Here is a 21,070-nt window from a genome sequence, read left to right on the forward strand (position 1 = left end):
CAGCTGACTGGAGCAGCGCGAAGCCTTCCCGACAGGCGGCAGGGGGTGTAGTGGGAGGGGCCACGTGGCCGGCCCCCTTCTCTCTCTCCCCCCGCTCCCTTCTCCTCCCCCCGCTAGCTGGGGCACATCTGAAACGCAAGGAGTACCCCTGCATCCTGGCTCTGGCCACACAGGTTGTTTTTTGTTTTGTTTTTTTGGCTTGGGGCGCCCAAAAAGCCAGAGCTGGCCCTGCCTACATGGAGCTGATTGCAGGATTGGGGCCTTAGTTTAGACATGATGCAACAACTGAGTGTGTCAAACAGGAGGGAGGAGATGGTGTTAGGAGGTGATGAAGGATGGCAACAGCAAGATGTTTAGTTTAAAAAAAAAATTAAAGTAATTGTCCCACTCACATGGAATAAATGTTAACATTTTGCACATACACTGCACATTTCATTCATGGAGCTTAAATTGCTTTACAGAGGTGGATATTTGTTATCCTTATTAATATTCTTTAAAATATACATTTCCCTGAAACATACAAATTCCTTTGCTGTGTTAGGTATTGGTATATAGAACTTGTGTGTTCTCAACATGCTCAACATGGCAAAGAAACAAAATGAAAAGCTTTTAGTATTTTCACTCCATATTACTCATGGCAGATGGATACTTTGTGGGCTTCAATTTATAGAAGTTTCATTTTAAAAAGTTTTCAGCAGCACTTTCTATCAAAGAGGTATATAAAATCTGTATGGGCGCATTGTGGCCATTATATGGTTAATATTAATAACTTTGGCTAGCTATGTGCATGATCACATGACTGCATACAGTACCTGGATGTTGAGTTCTTCTCACTGAGGTACTAAATGCAAACTGTGTTTGAAAGAACTTGTCTCAAAAACCTGTAATAGTGTTAAATTATGTCTTTGGATTTGTTTAAAATGTCCATTTGTAATTTAAAGTTAGCAAAAATAATCCTTATTCATATAAGGATTAATATGTATGGTGCTTGCTAATTATTTGTAAATTTTCTTAATATATTTGGTTGCCTTCCATAAACTTTACAGAGATTGAAAAAATATTGATGCCATATACACCCTCTGTTGTGCATTTATTTGTGGTTTAATTTCTAACTGCATCCCTTTATATTTTCTGGTGTTTTTGTTTAAAGTCGAAGATTTCTTGTGTGCTCCTGTATTTATTTAACTACTAGATACATTTGAGACTCTAGGAATATTGAAGTACACACTACATGCCTCTGTGTAAGATAGTGTTATGTACTTCCAAAATCTCTTGTTCTTGAAGAAAGTTAGTCTCAGCATTTGTATTGATTGTTGTTTCAATATGTAAAACAGAGTGTTGAGTTTTTAATCCATATGTTTTTGAAGTGAAATAAATAAATTCTAAAAATCTAGACTCTGCTTTAAATTATTTTGGAAGTACAGTATGTACTAAATTTAGTTTAAAATATGTTATTGGTTTACTGATGATACAAGTATTTTATTAACTAAAAACATGAGAATCATTCCACATCTATGTGTCATATTATGACTCGTAGACTTTGCTCCCTGATAAGTATGTACAATAGAGGAAATTGGAGTTCAAAAGTCCCTGATGTTAGTAGTTCACAAGTTTCTGAGTGGCTGCGCTATGGACTGATCATCTGTGAGAAAAAGTAAGAAAATTTGAAAATAAGTTTTTAGCAACTTCAGACTAAATGTGCATTTTTCAAAGTAATTGTGACTCTCTTAATGAAATACAATGTTTAATATGATCTGGCAGTGAATTTTTTTCCCTTTACTTTAAAGAAACATGTTTAAGGTTTTTCTGATTTCTCTTTGGTCCTTAATTATTATAATTTTGCATATTTATTTCTAGATATTATGGCAAAGCCTTATGTGAAAGTCATAGTTTTGGTCCTTTGCCTGAATTTTACCGGATTATCAGAGACCAAATCACAGCAGACTGGTGTTGGTATCTATTACAATTCTGACTGCTGGTGGGATGGGAAGTTCTTGATGAATTGTTCTTTCACTGGAAAATCTACTATCCCCACAGACATCACAAACAGTAACAATAGTTGATTTAAGTTATAATAATATTACTACCTTACTGTGGTCTGAGATGAAAAATGGAATATCAAATACCTGAATCTTAGTAATAACCTGATTTCTGAGCTATCTTTAAATAGCTTTAGAAATTGACCACTTTTGGAAACTCTAAATCTCAGTGGTAATACCATCCATTACGTCACACCGGAGATACATAAACCTGCACACTGGACTGATAAACACAGAAAAGTTCATACTTATGATCTCCTTCCTTCTTTAAAAGTCTTGTCCATTGAGAGAAATAATCTTACTGCAATTCCAAGAAGTGAGTAGTACCCAAGAGAGTTGACTTCAAATATATAATTTTATAGATTGTTTTAATTAATTGATTGTGTTATTTAAATTTGAATCTCATTTAATTCTGTCTTATATGTAGTGGACATGAAAGATTCATCCACAAAGAGATCGGAACCAGATTTACAAGCTTTTCTATGGTCCTTGTCACTGTAGTAGCTAAATGCCTCAAACATTAATGAATTTATCCTCAATACCCTGTGAGGTTCAGAAGTATTATTGCCCCTATTTTATAGATAGGGAACTGAGGCAAGCTTTTGGGAAAGTTGGGGAAAATATGCAGATCTCCTGAGTCCCAGTCCAGTACCTTATTCACAAGAACATCAGTGGAGAAAGGTGAGGAATTTTATAATACAGTACTTTAAGAGATGGAGAAAAATTGCATGAAATAGTTCAGTAATTTCAAAGTTTCACAAATTTAAAAACAAGCAAAGTGTGAGATTTTTTTCCCCAGAATATTTGGCCAAACACTTAGCTGTATATTAATGCAGTTAAATAAAAAGTTCAACCTAACTGTGGTTAGGAGGGGAAGGATTTAAGGCTCAGATACTTACTGCAGCTAAATTTATTCACTGAGCATTCAAATATGCTAGGCGCCATACAGACACAAAAATAACCCCTACCCTAAAGAGCCCACAATTTAAATTTAAGCCAAGAGCGAGTAACTAAGAATAATATATATATGTATTGTTGTTCATGATGCTCCTGATGTGTTGAAGAAAAGGGAAAATTAATTTGCGTGTCTTTTGGACAGAATTTTCTGATCATGCTATCAGATTCACAAACTTTAGTGTCGAAGGCTATGTCTACACTTCACAACACTTTTGGCAGAGTATAGGATACAGGTAGCTACACGCTGCAGTGAAAAGTGCACTGCGTCCATGCTGTGGTGTGTAGCTACTCATTTCAGCGAAGCGCTCTGGCAGAGGCTAGGAAGCAGGGAAAGGCTTCAGCAGCTTCCTTCGTCTCCTCCTCTCCCGAACATTTCCCTGCTGCTAGAGCTTTTTCTTGCTGCTGAGGAGCCCCTGCAGCAGGGAAGGGCTCCAATCATGAGGAGCTATTGAAGCCTTTTCCTGATGCCTCTCCACTGCCAGTCTTTCCAGGGAAAGACTCCAGCAGCGAGGAGGCAGTAGGACACCACACTACTAGAAATACTGTAGACAGGTAGTCCTGGCTTGGGCAAATCCAGAGTTGCATACAGTATGTACTCAAATACATACCCATACCCTTCAGGTACATCTTCACTGCCAAAGCTACACTGCTAATCACACCCATGCAAGGGAAGGGACCTACCCCGGGATGTACACCACAGCGGCTGAAAGAAGCATGCAGTTTAGACACAATCAGTGTATGGTCTGCAGAGAAACAGATTTACATGAATAGGGAAAAGTCCCTGTACAGAAGGCTAAATAAGCCTAAAGTCATACAAATCCTTCAGCACATGAAGAAGCAACTACTCAGCAGCAAGTGTGTTAATTTTCACCCCACTAATCTGCCCTTTTGTCTCCAAACAGTTCTATAGCATGTGGTAAGATGTTTTGTATTGTTATCTTGTTGGACCAATCAGGCTTTTCTGTGAAGGCTGTAGCCACAGCTTGTGTTAGAACATGCATTGTCGGGTTTATTTACTGATTGTTTTGCTAGATAAACATAATCTTATGCTTGATAAGATGTCATAAATGGGAGAGAGAGGATCTGGCTGTCCCTATCACAGAGGAACACTGGTTTGATGAAAATATTGGCATGCAGTATTAAAACTCACTAGCATAGAATTACAATGTAGAACATATATAAATTAGATCAGGGTTCTCAAACTTCATTGCACCGCAACTCCCTTCTGACAACAAAAATTACTACACGACCCCAGGAAGGGGGACTGAAGCCTGAGCCCGCCCAAACCCCATCGTCCTGGGCTGGGGGGCCAAAGTCCAAAGGCTTCAGCCCCAAATGGGGGGCTGTTACCTGAGCCCTGCCACCAGGGCTGAAGCTACAGTGACTTTCAGTGAGACTTAGGATGTCTCTACGCTGCAGGCGGCGGGGCTCAGGCTTCGGCCCCAGGCTCCAGCAAGTCTAACACAAGCTCTGGTGACCCCCATTAAAACCCCACAGGTTGAGAACCGCTGAATTAGATCATACTGGGTTCTTAGTGTATGTAAATGCAAACGCCCAGTAGAGGAACTTTGTCATGATTTACATGAATATAATGTAGTTTTGCACTTCTGGGATATTTGCAAAAACTATTGAAATTAATGATACTTACATAAGGACAGGATTGTGCAATTTATTAGTGGTTGGAAGTTAAAGCTAGGTAACTATTGACTAATTATACCCTTAGATATATGCATGCAGCTACCCTTGACTTCAATAGAAGTTATGCATGCAAACCTGAGAGTAAAATTTGACCATGTCTTGTACATTACTGATGGTAGAGCACCAAAGTTTGGCATATGGGCTAACCAAATGTACTTGTTTCTATTCTATTGTCTGAAAATCCTTTTTAGTATCATAAATTATAAATGATAAAACAATTCCCTCTCATACATAACCACTAGCAAGAGGGCTGTGTAACTATAGGTTTGTATTTCTGAGCTGCTACTAGACCTGTCCTAGTACAAATTTAATACTCATCATTATTAGTTTATGGACAGATGGAGGGTGATTACCTCTTTTCTGCAACAAGTAACTCACACTTTATCAGCAGCTCCTCGGTCCTCGCCCCTTTCCTAACCCTCCAGTCCTAACAATGAGACAGCAGCAGTGAATGGCAGCTAGCACACACTTACTTAAGGAGCATAGTGGTGGTGCCTTCTACCTCAATAGAATACTTAACATTACACTCCCTGGAAGAATGTGGCTATATTGTGGTTTGTCACACATGGCTCTTGCTTGACTCATGTGATGTGAAGGGGAATTGTGCCCATGTCCTTCAGCTAAGCATGTGGAAGTTACAAGTCTCTCCACATGAATAAATGCATAAATATGAATGTACACAGATTGTAAACTCTTTAGGGCAGCAACTGTCTTCATTGTGTGTGTGCAAAGTGAATGCACAATAGGGCCTCTGCGTGCTACTGCACTACAAATAATTAAATAATAAATGTGCAGTAACAATGTTGCATTAAAATTTGATATTTAAGACACCAAGAAGAAATAATTACTTGCCTTTAATAGTCTTTCTCCAAAAATACCTAACTGTAGCAGATTGATATTTGGCCAATATGCTACAGATTGGATAGGGAAGTCCCATAGCTCATCTCTGAGCTAGTAGCTTCAGCCGGGGACACTGCATGCTGTCATCAGTTCCTTTCAAGCTAAACGGTAGATACAAACTAAATAAAATCTTTGTTTAAAAAGATGCAACAAAAAGTGGGTATGGAACCTTCAGCTTGAAGGAGAGGTAGGTGGGCACGTGGTGATCAGTGAACCAATTACAGGCATTTTTTTCTCCAAAGAGAAATACTTTAAGAGCCTTGACTAGCCTGGAGCCTGAATTGCTCCACCATCTTTCTCTGTAAATATAAACATCCAAACAACAGCAATATTGGAACATTCAAAATATCACTGGAAATAGCAGGGGATACAAAGTAAATACACCATAAACAGAAACAACTTCTTTTTAAAAAAGACAAGCATTAAAAATTGATTTTTAATTATAGAGAAGACCAAGGAACTTCTCAATAAACAGAAAACAAAATAAAGGCATCCTAAAAATAAAATAAAATTGGCGAATGGGGGAGGGTAGACCTAGGGATCTCTCACCTCATAAGTAGATTTTGCAGTAGGAGAGGCTAAGCGTTAATTCTTGTTAGAGGTTGGGTATACACTAGAAAAGCTTTGCCAAAGCCTCCCTAGTTTAGTGCCTATATCAGCAAATGCACTTTTATGCCAGTATAACTGCATCTACAGTAGGACTTTTGGAGGCACATCAATGTCAAAGACACACACAAAAAAATCACACCCCTAACTGACGTGCTATACTAGGAATAGTTTCTAGGGTAGCCATAGCTTCAAGGAGGTAGCCAAACAATAAAGTTCTTCGTAAAGTTGTTCAGAGAATTCCAAGTGACTGTCCTACAGATCTTCTGGATAGAAACTGATGAGGTTGGCTGCAGGTTAACACCCTTTCCACTGAATATGCAGTGACGTTACAATTTGGCATAGTAACAACAATGTAGCAGATGGAATTCAGAACACTAGTGTCAGGGTTTGCGATTCAGAGGATAAATACTTTTTGAATGGATATTTTAAATTCTGTGCTGTGGCTGTCATCGAGGCAAAGAAAATTTTCTTCTCCTTCAATATATCATCCAGAGCAGAGGTTCTCAAACTGTGGTCCGTGGACCACCAGTGGTCCGCGAGCTCCATTTCAGGTGGTCCACAGATAGTTCCCTCTAAGATGTGTGTCTGGGTGGCTGCACACAAGAGAATGAAGGACCACCCATCTAATTAGTGAGCCGCATAGGTGTGGCTCCACTAATTAGATGCCTGGACCCTGGAGAAGACACACATGTAAGGTGAGGTGGTGGTGTTGGGAGGAACAGGGGGTAGGTGGGAGGGGGCAGTGGGGTGAGAAGAGGGGTTGGGGGGAATTTGGGACATGCAGGGCTGCAGTAGCCAGAGAAAGAGGTGACTTTCCCCAGCTCCAGGGCTGCGGCTGCTGGGGATAGACGGCCCTCCTGCCCAGCCTCAGCTCTGTGGCTGCTGTAGTGGGGGAGATACCACCCTCCTTCCCAGCTCCAGCCCCAGGGGCTGCTGCAGTAGGGGAGAGAGGGAGCGACTCCCCTCCTTCCCAGCCCCAGCTTTACAATAGTTAGCTAACGGTACAAACAACATTTGGAAAGATCATTAAGTGGTCAACCAAGACCCTCAGCAATTTTCAAGTGGTCTGCAAAAAAAAAAAAAAAAAAAAAAAATTGAGAACCACTGATCCAGAGGATCTTGCTCAACCGAACTATTTCAAGTGATGCACATTCTGAAATCGCAGAGCTGCTTTTGCCTTGAAACATATTGTGAACATTTCTTACTCTGAACAGTTTTCTATCTTCCCACTTAAAATAATAATCAGACTGATTTGGCCATTTCAGTTGAGGCACCCTACCATATCTAGTGGGGACAAATGGTTGCTATAGTTTTCGGTTTTTCAAATCTCTCTGGTTGAGTTTTGGCCAGTTTCATCCAACCAGGTTCTAGAAGTGATAGGACAGCTTCCAGGTGGGATTTTCAACAGTGCTTAGGATTGACCTAACTGTGCTCTCATTGAAGTCAATGATAAAATGAATGGTAAAATTTCCATTAACTTCACTGGGAGCAGAGTTAGGCCAACCCTAAGCACTGCTGAAAATCCCTTTAGAGGCCTCTGCCTGTAAGTCTGACACATGTCCCTCATGGTTAGTGGACATGAGCAAGGAGCTATAGTGTCTACTGCTAGAGACGTCATTAATGCTTCCGTTTAGGAAGGCAGGGTGCCAGCTTAATTAAAAGCTGTTAGGCTCTGTTCAGGAAAACCTCCCACTATCTCTTGTCTTGTTCAAGAAAACACATAAGTTATTGCCCTGATTCTAATCTGCCCTATAGGGACATTACTGAAAGTGACAGTGAGGCAGCATTTCTGGAAGCCTTGCATTTCTGACCTGAGTACAGGAAGGAGACTATGTACGTTTCTGTTTGAATATCTCCTCTTATCAAAAGGACAAAGGTTCAAAGGTTCATGTTAATTATTATAAATAAGACAGAGCCTTTGATACCAATGACACGATCTAGTTGACTTTACTGTAGGAATGGACAAGTCAGTATCTGGGTAGGAATAGAACTATTTTTCACAATGGTTCCAGAGGGTGGGATTGAGCAACTGTTCATTCAGCACAAGGTTTTTCTCATGTAGGGATCCAATGAGCTGTATGAGCTCTGGGGTAAATTTTTCAAAAGTTACTCAGGCATGTAGGAGAGCCTAAGTCCTGGTGACTTTCAGTGAGACTTAAAAAGAAGAACAGGAGTACTTGTGGCACCTTAGAGACTAACAAATTTATTAGAGCATAAGCTTTCGTGGACTACAGCCCACTTCTTAGGGTGTCTCTACACTGAAGATGGAGGTGTAATTTCCAGCTCAGGTATACATACCCATCTACCTCTGATGCAGCTAGCGCACTAAAAATAGAGTATAGCTGCCTCAAGTACAATCCCATCTCTAACCTCAGGTTCATGCTCAAGCCAATAACTTGTCCTGCTACTCCTGCCATAGCTGCTATACTTCTAGTTTTAGCATGTTAGAATCAAAGCTAGCGCAGGTATGTATATCTGAGCTGGGAATTACACCTCCGGCTCCAGTGTAGACTTTCCCTTAGGCTTTTAAGTGTTTAAGTCACTTTTGAGAATTGGACTTAATGTTTTGGAAAGTTTTACCCCTGAGCTAAATCCCTTCTGTGCCCCAAACAGGGAAGTACATCTTAACTTAAGCATCCCTTTGAAGCCATTTAGTGCTTATTCTTTGAAGCCAGAGATACTCATGTAACCTATTCACACTCACACAAATTTAAGACTGATATCACAAAAGTTGTTTTGTGTTTTTTTTTTTTTTAGAGCTCAGGTGGTCCAGAACTAGTTATGTTTTATTAGGTAAATTAAAAATTATAAATTGCATGAAGCTACAGCAGGCAGCAGATGGGAAATATGCATGTTTTTGACAGCACTAAGGAATGTTACTACTTTAATGAACTCGCACATTGGAAAGAACATTTCAGATGTTACTGATTTGCCAAATGATTAAAATGATGATATTGATACTCTGTACCCTTTTAAAAATAAGACAATAATGCTCAATAGAATATGCATGAAAAATCAAAAACTATAGCAACCATTTGTAATATCCAGTAATTAAAACAAACTTTGTTGTCAAGAAAACAGAAAACCATTTTTACCAGACAAAATTGGTGAAACATGGAGAAAGCACTTTGGGCTTTACGTGTATGTTAACCAAGTACGTTAGACAATTTGTTTGTATTTTCAGAACTAGGGAAGCCGCAATCTTTACAAAGTCTGCATCTGTCATCCAATGAGATATCATAGATTGACCAGAGTGATTTTCAGAACTGTTCCCAACTAAAGAATATCTACTTACAGACCAACAAGATAACCAAAATTCATCCTGATGCCTTCAAGAATCTCAAAAACTTGCAGGTTGTAAATGTGGCATTATGATTTTCCAAATGAAAATGGTGCGCATAGAACACTTATTAAGGACATTACGTGTCATAACTCTTAAGCAATAAGATATTAATCCACAATCATCAGTATACAAGTGTAAAAATTAATCTAAAGGAAATGGGGTATATCTGAAAAAATCCTCAGTCTTGTGACAACAGCTTTAAACCATAGCTATCTGGGGGAAGTTGTAAAATATACAGATTATTTTTTCTTGTAAACCTTCATAAATGTTCTAGTTTTTAAGAGCAAGCCTTTCATCTTCTCTTTTGGGCTCACTCCACTCTTTATATATTTCCTAACCCTTATTAGGACATGTGCTTACACACCAATTTCAAGGTGATAGAAAATCAATAATTGCATCATTTAAATGAGTGTGCGTGTTACACAGCTCCTTTTAAATCAAGTGGAAAACAAGTATCGGAACAGAGCCCTTTATGGGTTCACTTGCGATTTGGACCAAATTTAACAGGCAGCAAAGTGCTTTGGGCACTTTGTGCACAGCAGGGGGCATGCAGAACAGATCTCCTAGTCCCAGTTCCCTGCTATATGGATCCCTCACTAGGCATTGCTTATGTAACCCTTCTGCCCCTCTGAGTTGGCAGCAACAAGGGCTGGGTTCAGTATCTAGGGGTTCCATTTCAATAATGCAAAACTGGCTCAAGCCCCCACCCAGTGACCTGGGACAATTACATACCACCCCCCGGGCGCCTCTAGGAGGCAATACTTCCCCTCTCGCAAGCACGGAGTCTGAGTGTAACAAAAGCCTTTTAATAAAGGAGGGAAACAATGTGGCATTATGTTGGGGAAACACCACAAACAGGATTCATAACATAAACCATGAGCAAAAGACCCACCTCCAAGTAAGTTTGGCAGTGTCCTTTTCCCCTAAGGGACTTAAGTCCAATTACCCCAAAGTCCAACAACCCCAAAGTCTCTGTCCCTGGTCAGTGCCACCCCAGAGTTCAGAAGTTTATCTGCAGAGTTTTACCCCCCCCAGCCTGGGTGGAAATGGGGGGGAGCACACGAGATGTTAAGGGGCACCTTACGTGGTCCGAGGCCTCCGAGGCTGACTGCCCCACCTCTCCGTGGAGTTCTGCTGCAGCCTTTACCACGAATGGCTCCGCTCTACCAGCCGCGCCGCTCCTCCAGCCATCCCCACAAACTGCTCCTCTCTGCTCCCCATTCCGTGGGCCGCTCCAACCGTCCCACAAACTGCTCAGCTCTGCCAGCCTCTCCACTCCACCAGCCGTCCCATGAACCGCTCCAGCTGCCCCCGCAAATGGCTCAGCTCCACCCTGCGCTGCTTCGCTCACTCGCTGTTCCACGGGCTGCTCCAACCGTCCTACAAACTGCTCGGCTCTGCCAGCTGCTTAGCAATATATCTTCAGGCTCCCCCACTGGTTAACACAGCACTCAGTGAGCTCAGCTCAGCTCAGCAATTTTAGCTCTTTTAGTGATTGCAGCTCTTAGTGATTTCAGCTTGTAGTAGGCAAGCCCCAATGCTGGTGCACCATTGGCCCAAAGTGAATTCAGTTCAGCAACTTCTAGCTAGACTCCTAATGGAAGCAAACTTAGCTCTGCTATTCAACAATGGAGAGAGGAGGGGCAGTGCAATTGGTGTTCCAGGCCCTCAAAAGGGGCCCATACCATCAGGTACACATACCTGTCCCTAACCTCTCTCTCCAGTCACTGCGTTTATAACCCATGACCCTTGTCTAGCAAGTGCTACTTAGTTACTGGTGAGTCTCTCTGTCATACAACAGTTCCACTGGCCTTGAATCACAGAATCAGGGTAACAACACTTTATTCTTCCTGCCCCAATAACAGAGAAACTGGGGTTCCCACACCAGCCAAAGTAACCACTTTCAGTTGTTGTTGTCCCAGGCTAGGCGGGTGGGTGTGCCTATGCAAATAAGATCAGCCCCCGAAGTTCTTTTCCACCCTCGCCATAATTCACCACCAGATGTCAGAGTAGAGCTTATTCTGACTCTGCTTACACTTAGGCTACATGAACCATGGCAAAGGCCTGTGTGTGTACACACACACACACACACACACACAAAGCACAAGCAATGTGCATGGGCCTAGTATTGACCAGAATATAGATGTATTTTAACACTGCTTTTACAGCGTATGTACACACGCACCCATCTTAGTGGCCAACTCATGTATTTCCAGAATTAAGCCCTCAGTTCAGTGTATATATATCTCAGGATTTTTTTCCTGTCAATGTCTGCTTCATGAACAGATAAAGAAATTAAAAAGACCAAGATTATTTTGGAAAGGAGACGAGTAGAAAGATCTATGAAGGAAATATATAAAATAATCAGCCCATGGTTATCTAGGGTGGGGATGGTTACCTAAGGTGTGTTACTTATTTCCCTCCCTAACATAACAGCAAAGAAGCACTCTGAAATTAAAAACAGTACACTGAAAACGGAGATGAATTATTTTTACTATACAGTTACCCTTATAAATTTAATCCTAGCTATTTAAGACTCATTCTTCAGAGCATAAACTGTTCATCAGTTGGATCAGGAAGATATTTGAAAATACTGCAGAATTACCTTCTTTTGGAGCATCTGAAATTAACACCACTGAAGGGAAAGGACTCCTCCCTGCCAAAGGTGGGAAACAATTCTACATTATAGAGGAAACTTCATGGAGAGAATCCCATGAAGCTTCCAGGCCCCTGTGCAGGAGTAGTCACATCGAGGATGAAGCAGTTCTAAAGATACTGTCATCATATTTTGGGGGCAAAAACCTTCATTCTTAATTTAATGTTGGAATTTTCCGTATCTTTGAATCATTTAATAAACAATGCTGTAGTACAGTTTTTTCTTGCTTCCTTAAAAATGCTTACCACATAAAAACTGATTTATTAAAATAAATGTTATTGCTAACGATGTATAAGTTAGACACCATTCGCTCTATACCAGTGGTTCTCAAACTTTTTTTTCCGCGGACCACTTGAAAATTGCTGAGGATCTCGGCAGACCACTTCATGATCTTTCCAAATGTTGCTTGTACTATTAGCTAACTATTGTAAAGCACTTTGGATAAAAGCACTATATAAAAAAACCCTTAATAATAATAATTAACATTTTTTTGTTCTACAAATAAAAGCACACAACTCGTATTTTAATATCAGTAGTCTTATCTTTCTAATGCGATGGATGTGCTCTCTCTCCCCTGCCATGGCAGCCCCTGAGCTGGGGCTGGGAAAGAGGGAGGTCTCTCCACTGCAGCCGCAGCCCTGAAGCTGGGGAAAGTCGCCTCTTTCTCTAGCCATTGCAGCCCTGCACACCCCAAATTCCCCCCACCCCCTCTTTTCACCCCACTGCCCCCTCCCACCTACCCCCTATTCCCCGCAACGCCACCACCTCACCTTACATGTGCGTCTTACATGTGCCTGCGCGGCTCCACTAATTATAGGAGGGTGGCCCTTCATTCTCTTGTGTGCGGCCGCCCAGGCTCACATCTTAGAAGGAACTATCCGCAGACCACCTGAATGGAGCTCGCAGATCACCGGTGGTCCACGGACCACAGTTTGAGAACCTCTGCTCTATACAGCTCTTTATAAATTAATTTTGAGTAACTTATTTTCAAATAAGTTGTGAACCTCAGCAACAATGCTATGACAACCCTTCTACCAGCGATATTCATTGCCTTGAACATACTTCAATCTGAAGTGGATTTATCAAAGTCTCTGGATATGTGACTGCAGGCTCATTGCTTTCAAACATTTTATTAGTTTTCTTTCTGAATCCTTGAGGAAAAAGTGGAATACCTTATGCAGTGAACCGGTCAGCAACTCTGGTCAACCTCTGCTGTCTCTCAAAAGGTTTCATTTAAACTGTGAAATGCCTATAGACAACGTCTCATTTAAGAAAATTGCTGTCCCAATAGGAGAAACAGCTGTGCTAGAGTGTGGCTTGGATAAAACCTGGGGTATGTGTAATAATTACTATAGCCATCCAACATTTTAAGTTCCTGTAAAATACATGTAGGATGATAATCAAGCTTAATTCACAATAAAGGGAACAATTCCTCAGATAAAAAATCTTCATTAAGAATAGTTGTATAATAAATAGATTTCAGATACATTAAAACATTAGAATGATGTGATTAAAATTTTTTTGGGGAACTTGACTTTCAAACATTTGAAGCTATTTTAAAATATTGATGTCATATTCCACCTCTTCATCCAACAAATGTATGGTGCAGAATCAGTCATACCAGGATGTGAAGAACCGGTGGTGAATTATAAATCAGTTCATATTTTGGAGGATGGTGGAGGCAGAATAATGTTTCTGGACTGTTTGTAGAGAAACGAGAGGTAAACACTGTAGTGTTTTTTGTTCTCACTAGGTAAAGTGAAAGAGGGTTTTTATTTGGGTCTGTAACGTGTGTGTGAAGGGGAAAGGGTTATTTTTATTTATTTTAGAAGTGTGGCTACCCTAGGCTTTAACGCATAATAATTCACGTTGTAAACAAATTATTCTTGACCCATTAATCAACAGTAATCCCTCTCAATATTAACGACATCCATAAGGGCTAAGACTTTTCCCACTTAGCCCTCTCTCTCAGATAGGGCCCAATAAGCAAACACGTTTTGCAATGGTCCTGAAGGTTCAACAAAGATGGGTTCTGACAGATTAATGCAAAAGTAAATTGAAGGCTTCTGGACCCTCCTTTTGAAATCCTTTACCCCAAATGGATGGATGGACTGAGAGGAACTGGAGATATGCCAGCCAATATCTACTTCCAGGGTTGGATACAAAGAGAAAGGCCATCTCTAAAATGTGCAGAACCCAAACCATAAAGGGTATATAGATCAAAATCAATACATTGGCTTGCACCCAAAGATAAAGTAGAAGCCCACGCAGGTTCTGGAACAGATGCATAAGTAGGTCCCCAGAAAGGTATGACAGTAATTAACAAGCAGCCACATCCTGCACCAGTTGAAGTTTCAAGTGGTTGTCAGGAAGATACTGCTATAATGCAATAGTAAAGTATTTCCAATATGAACCAAAAGCATATTGATGTAACTCCAGTAATTTCCCCCTCTATTTTTATAGTATTTACAGTATGGAAGTTTGAAAGACTATGGTCCAAATTGGAAGTGTGGATGAGGTATGGTGGTTTAACAGTAAGGTGGCAGGATATTAGGGTACTGTTGGGGGATAAGTAGAAAATGGGCTTTATTTATTATTTAAGAATTAATGACATCTAAAATTGTTAAAGATATATCAGATATAGTGTCTCTATAAAAATGGCTACCACACTGAAGACTATTTAGCCTTAAGAAGCAACAGATTTACATTTTTAAATATGTATTTCATTATCTTTTTTCATTTCAGAGAATGAAGAAATCTATTGGTGGACACTCCATGGCAGAATTTCCAAGGATAACTGGCTTCCTCATATTAGACAGTATGAAATGAAAAACTTAATAATATACAGTATTGGGAAAACTGTATTTGTAACAGAATGAAGACGAAATATCTCATCTATGACATATATGTGAAGCAAAAATATTCACCATCCTTGGTTAGAAATGCCAGAGACATCAATGCTGTTATTAGACAAGGAAGAACAGAAGGAGACTTCACCTTAGCAGTCTGTCTCTCAGTTCTAATTACGTTTGTTTGTGCTTTTTGTCTTGGTGCTTTCACTAGACCTTACATTGGCAGACTCTGGAGACAAATATGCAGAAAGAAAAGCTCAGCTTCAGAAAATACATTTTCTAATCAAGGATTTTCAGCTGAAACTCTGACAACAGAGAACATTTCAAACACACAAACAAGCGTACAGCAAAATTTGTCTTTTTGTAGTGGAAACTCTTCAAGAAATGTAGGCTCTGACATTGTGGATGCTACTAGCTTGCATAAAGTTGCCCTTCATAACAGAGTACTTGCAATAAATACAGAAGAAGCAAACCAAGATCAAAGCAGCAACTATATCAAAGTAAAGAAAGAAAAGGTGTCTCAGAATAGCCAAGCAACTAATTCTGCTGGTGAAGCAGATATAAACATTGGTAATAATGACATTTTTTCTGCAATGTCAGATCATCAGTGTAGCAATATTGCCTTTCGAAGAGAATTATCAAATAATGACATTTCATCATGTGATGATTCAAAATACCTTTTTAATGAAGATTCAGGAAAAAGCAGGTTCTCTCCTATAGCGAATAGATTTAACATGGACTCTTACTCACTCCACATTGAATCTTCAGATTTAAATTCACCATTTGCAAGAGAAACTAACTTTCCATTTTCTGAAGCACAAATACAAACAAACGCACAGAGTTCTGAATACAATGATGTAAACAACAGATCTAATCTGTTGCAGACTGAAATTGCAGTCTCTCTTCAGGAGAATAAGAGACAAATGACTTCCCACACTCAGCCACTGAATACTCAACAATATATGCTCAAAAGGCATAACTGTGATAAAGAGCTTGATGTAAATGACAACATAGATATGCTCAATAACAGTGAGAATTTTATTTTACCTTCTAGCTGTGAAAGTGATATAAATATTGAGAATTCAAACACCTACCAAACACAGAAAAATTCTGCTGGTATTCAAGAGTTTGATTGTAAAGAAGAAAATACTAGAAATAAAGACAATCCAGTGGACATGTTTAATGACAGCAGTTCCACAGATGAAGGGTCTGCATTCACACTGAGTGATTCTAGTTCTTTAACAGACAGTGAACTGGGGCAATCTAATGCTGGTGATGATCATCTGACCAACCCGTCAGTAACAGAGCAGGTGATTAGCTTAAACAGTAGTACTGGCAAGTTCACCACATTGCTACAGAATCCTACAATTACTACTGGATTTCAAGATATTATGGAAAAACATGAAAATAAGAATGAAACATATTCTGAAACAGCTATTATTTCTGGATCAGGTACTGGCATGTCTGAAACACATTCATCTGTTCTTCATATAGATTCATCTCACACTGATATATCTGACATATTTCATATTGATAAGTTTGATGATCATGTAACTCTGTCAGATTCAAATACAAATAATCCTCCATGTTGTGAAGTTCCTGGTATATTTGAGTATGTTACCAACCCAAATTCACCAGCCCAGAATAAAATTTCTAATCCTGTCTGCAAACAAAATATAAATTTGAATTACGTAACATTACCACCATTAAAGTATTCTCCCAGATCTATTCCAGATACAGAGAACATTATTTCTAAAAACACTTATTTGCAGCTTTGTGAATTTTCTACTTTAACTCAGCATTTTGACAGATCCACCCCCTCTCATCAAAAAGAAAATGTTACTGAGATCAATACAGAAGAAAATCATATAGCTCACAGTTCTTCCCTGAAGAATTACGGGGAAGATGACATTACATTAAATATAGCAAATATTAAAACTCCTCACATGAACAATAATTTTATATTCACTTCTATTGATTTTGGTTCGAACTGTGTTGCTAATAAAGCATCACTTCTGCATTCCAATATAACTACTGATGAACCATTTCTTCAATCTCATTCAGAGAGCACAGATGAAAAATCTGTTGCAAACATTACTGAGAGACAGGGCTCATCAGTGCAAGAGCAACAGCATATGAACATGTCTGGGACTTGTGCACAAAGAATACACAGAGGTTTTAATGAAAGGGAATGTGATAAATACACAGAACAAAAAGTTTTGTCTGGAATGGATAAAGGCAATTCTAGCTTGTGTACAGCAGAAATGAAGTTTCACAATATTATGACAGATTCAAGCCATGTTACCTCTTCTGAGACAATGCAATCAGTTTGCAATGAAGAAAAATACCTACAACCTGATCATGAGAGTGAAGAGAATGTATGTTTCTCAACACATCCCCAGAGCTATTTTAATGCAAATGTGCAACATAGTTTATATAAGGTGTCACAGAATGCTCAAGGAAATACAATCGCCAGCAGAACCAATTCCAGTGAGACTGAGAATGAAACTTCGTTGGCAGAATTAGAAAACAGCTCTAAGGCAGATGCAATCCTCCAAAATTCAAGCAAAAAACCTGATAAAAAAAATGAAGCCACAAGAGAGCGGCTTTTAACAGAGGGCAGCTTTTTTGTTAAGAAGAAAAAAGCCTTTGATGGTTTTGCAAGTGTTCTACAAAGCAGAACATTGGATTCCACAAAATAAGATGTAGGATGTTAAATGACTGTACTAAGACTCTCTGCAATGTTTATTAAGGGTACACAATCTTACACAGTACACAAGTAAATGTCAAAATGTGCTTAGTTTAAGATGGAGTATGGTTCCTGAATTATATATATACACTGATAAATATTGAATATTAAACTTAAAACAACCCCAACCATTCAACCATTGTGCCCAGTTTTCTCAGCATAATTATCTGCCCTGAATTATTTCAGAACCCATTCTGTAAAACTATTTTAAAAATGAAGGGGGATGACAGTAGTATGACCCTAAGAATTTGCTATATTGTAACTCATATCAGGCCTGACACACTCACTACCCCCAACACACTGCTATCATAATATGTACCTAAAAGGTATCATGTAAGGTATCATATGTAAACAGGTAAATTGGCCCCAAAAATCAGTGTCTGATACATGCACGAATTGTGTACAAAGAATTGTGTGCGCTGGAAGTATGTTCTTTAAAATGTGTTTGGGAAGCAGTGCATACGTTGAGCATGCCCTAGCAAAGGAATATGTATTCCCCTGTCTAATTGGCTTGATTACAAGCAGAGGAAAATGAAAGCACATTTACATACAAGGTAAACAAAGCAACCAAGCTAACAAGCAGCAGTTTAGTAAGCACACAGAGGGACAGAGTCTGCACCCTGATGAAGTCTTCCCAGCTCAAGGCAGAGACAATGGACTTAAGGCACATAAATTACAGCACCCTCTGAGTCTGTGAACGTTGGGTCCCCTGGCCAGGAGGGCTAGAGATGCTGGTGGCTGGATGTAAGTGAGAAAGCTGCTTAGGCAAAGATTATAACTTGCTAAAATTAAATTTTACAGTAGAGACCAAATTTTGTTTTGTTTGTAACCAAACCTGTCTCTTTTTCATTTGCCTTGTATCATTTACATCTCTGTTCTTTATTAATAAACTTATTCTTGTTTTATTACAAAGCCATCTCAATGCTGTGTATTAAAGTGAAGTGTGTCTTCAGCTAACTGAACAGATTGATGTGTATATTGTCTCTTTGGAGGCAGCAAACTTAATTTTTATGAATGTCTGGTGAGAGGGACTGGACACTACAGAGAGACATCTTGAGTGGAACTCGAGAGCTGGGATTCACTGCTTGCTACTTGCAAAGGAAGGTTTAGACTGGCAGAGGCTTGAGGAGTTTGCTGGTGAAGCAGATAGACGTGGCAGGGAGCTGACACACAGTCTAATCTCCAGCACAACTGACTATTGCTGAAGCTGTTGGGTAACACAGTGGCTTACAGTTCTGTGGGTCCTGAACAGAACATCACAAGCAGCCATACTTCACTTTTGATTTGCCAGTATTTGGCTATGTCCATTCAAAATCACAAATCTCCAAAGAGCCACGTGTTTTGGCAAAAATAGTGTGTTTTTAGAAAAATTCTTATTCAAAACAAGTAGAACTAGAGAGTCAGCTTTAGTAAGCAAAATGGTTTCAGTGGAATAATAGTAGATAATGTTTTCACCCCCAGCTCATAGAGAGCCGAGAAGCCTTCTCAAACATGTAAGCCACTCGGTAGCTGCGACTATGCAATAACGTTAAAAATTAGATTAATTTTCTCTTTGCTTCATTTTTAATAGGTCTATTTTCTCTTTAATATTGGTGCTTAGATACTAAGGCACCTTAAAAGATATTTTTCCCCTGGAAATTGTCTCCTTGTAAAATATCCTTTATTCTCCTTTGCCTGACAAATTAACATTGTCAGCTTGATTTTTTAAGCTGTTTTAAAGCATGGTTCTAATAGAGAACCAATTCAATAGCAATTATAGAATTTTAAACACATTTAATAGAGTATATGTCTATATAAATCTGCAAACCCCAATATGTTCTGTGAATGCCATTTTGATTGTAAAACTCTTTTGTGCCTTTTGGCACTCCAGCCTCTAACTTGAGCTGGAACATCCAAGAGGTGTCAGGGGAGATCCTTGCACCTACCAGATGGCTAACAACAGAGAGCAATCAAGAGTCATCAGTGTGGATGGTCTTCCATTCAAATGAAAGCACCCTAGAATAATGCATCCGAAGAAGTGGGCTGTAGTCCACGAAAGCTTATGCTCTAATAAATTTGTTAGTCTCTAAGGTGCCACAAGTACTCCTGTTCTTCTTTTTGCGGATACAGACTAACACGGCTGCTACTCTGAACCCTAGAATAATGAGCTGGGTGCAGTCCAGGGAAACCAGTTTTGCCAGTCTGGATTTCAGGTTGTCTGGAACTAAGCAACACATCACTTGATGAAAGCCATGAAGCTACTCAGGGACAGGTGCAGGGTGAGGGTCATCTGACAAAAGGGACTGGAACTTTATAAAAGGACAAGTTCTGCACTGAGCTGGCTCTCTCTCACCAGCCATCCATCAGCAGACCCAAAACAGAAGATAGGACTGGCCAAGAGGTGAATGAGGCAGAAGGATTCTCTGAATTCCCTAGAAGAACACTGATTAAACTTCAGGAGAGCTGAAGAAAGTGAGGCAGGGTCTTTATAGTTTAAGGCCACAAGGGATCATTAGATCACCTGGTCTGACCTGTATATCACAGGCCACTACATTTAATCCAGTTGCCCCTGTATTGAGCCATTAACTTGTGTTTGACTAAAGCATAACTGGTTTGGCTGAAGCATATGTTTCAGAAAGGCACCCAGTCTAAATTTGAAGACATCAAGAGACAGTAGACTCCACCACTCTCGTTGGTAGTTTGTTCCAATGGTTAATCACTCTCACTGTTAAAACATTGTGCTTAATTTTTAAATATGAATTTGTCTAGTTTCAACTTCCAGATATTGTTCCTTATTACACATTTCTCTGCTATATTACTATATCTGCTATATCTTTAGGATTCTGTATTTTCTTCCCATGAAGATATTTATATATTAATCAAGTCACCTCTCACATTTTCTTACTGATAAACTAAGCAGATTGAGCTGTTTATGTCTCTAACTCAAAAGCATTTTCTACAGCCTTAAAATCATTTTTGTAGCTCTTTTCTGCACCCTAATTTTCCAACCTCCTTTTAAAAATGTGGACGCCAGAACTGTATGTAGTATTACAGTATCAGTTTCACCAATGCTGCATACAGAAGTAAAATCACATCCTTACTCCTACACACTACTCCTGGTTATGCATGGAGGGATCACATTAACCCTATTTGCCAGAGCATCGTACAGAGCTCATGTTCAGTTGCTTGTCCACTATGCCTCCTAAATCCCTTTTAGAGAAAATATTGATGAAACCTAGTACCCCACTGGAAATTCCCCCATTCAATCATGGTGTCCCATTAACTAAC

General features: G+C 39.6%; 1 protein-coding gene across 1 annotated transcript; it reads left to right on the top strand.

The window, feature by feature from the left end:
• Positions 1 to 1,533: 1,533 nt before the first annotated feature.
• LRRC66 (leucine rich repeat containing 66) lies at positions 1,534 to 18,715 on the top strand. Its single transcript, XM_034772656.1, has 2 exons — positions 1,534 to 1,654; positions 14,948 to 18,715. Exon 2 carries the CDS (start codon positions 15,078 to 15,080, stop codon positions 17,754 to 17,756), a length of 2,679 nt encoding a protein of 892 aa, XP_034628547.1. The 5' UTR covers positions 1,534 to 1,654; positions 14,948 to 15,077; the 3' UTR covers positions 17,757 to 18,715.
• Positions 18,716 to 21,070: the final 2,355 nt, after the last annotated feature.

The sequence above is a fragment of the Trachemys scripta genome, chromosome 5 (genome assembly GCF_013100865.1).
Source record: "Trachemys scripta elegans isolate TJP31775 chromosome 5, CAS_Tse_1.0, whole genome shotgun sequence".
Lineage (NCBI taxonomy): Eukaryota > Metazoa > Chordata > Testudines > Emydidae > Trachemys > Trachemys scripta.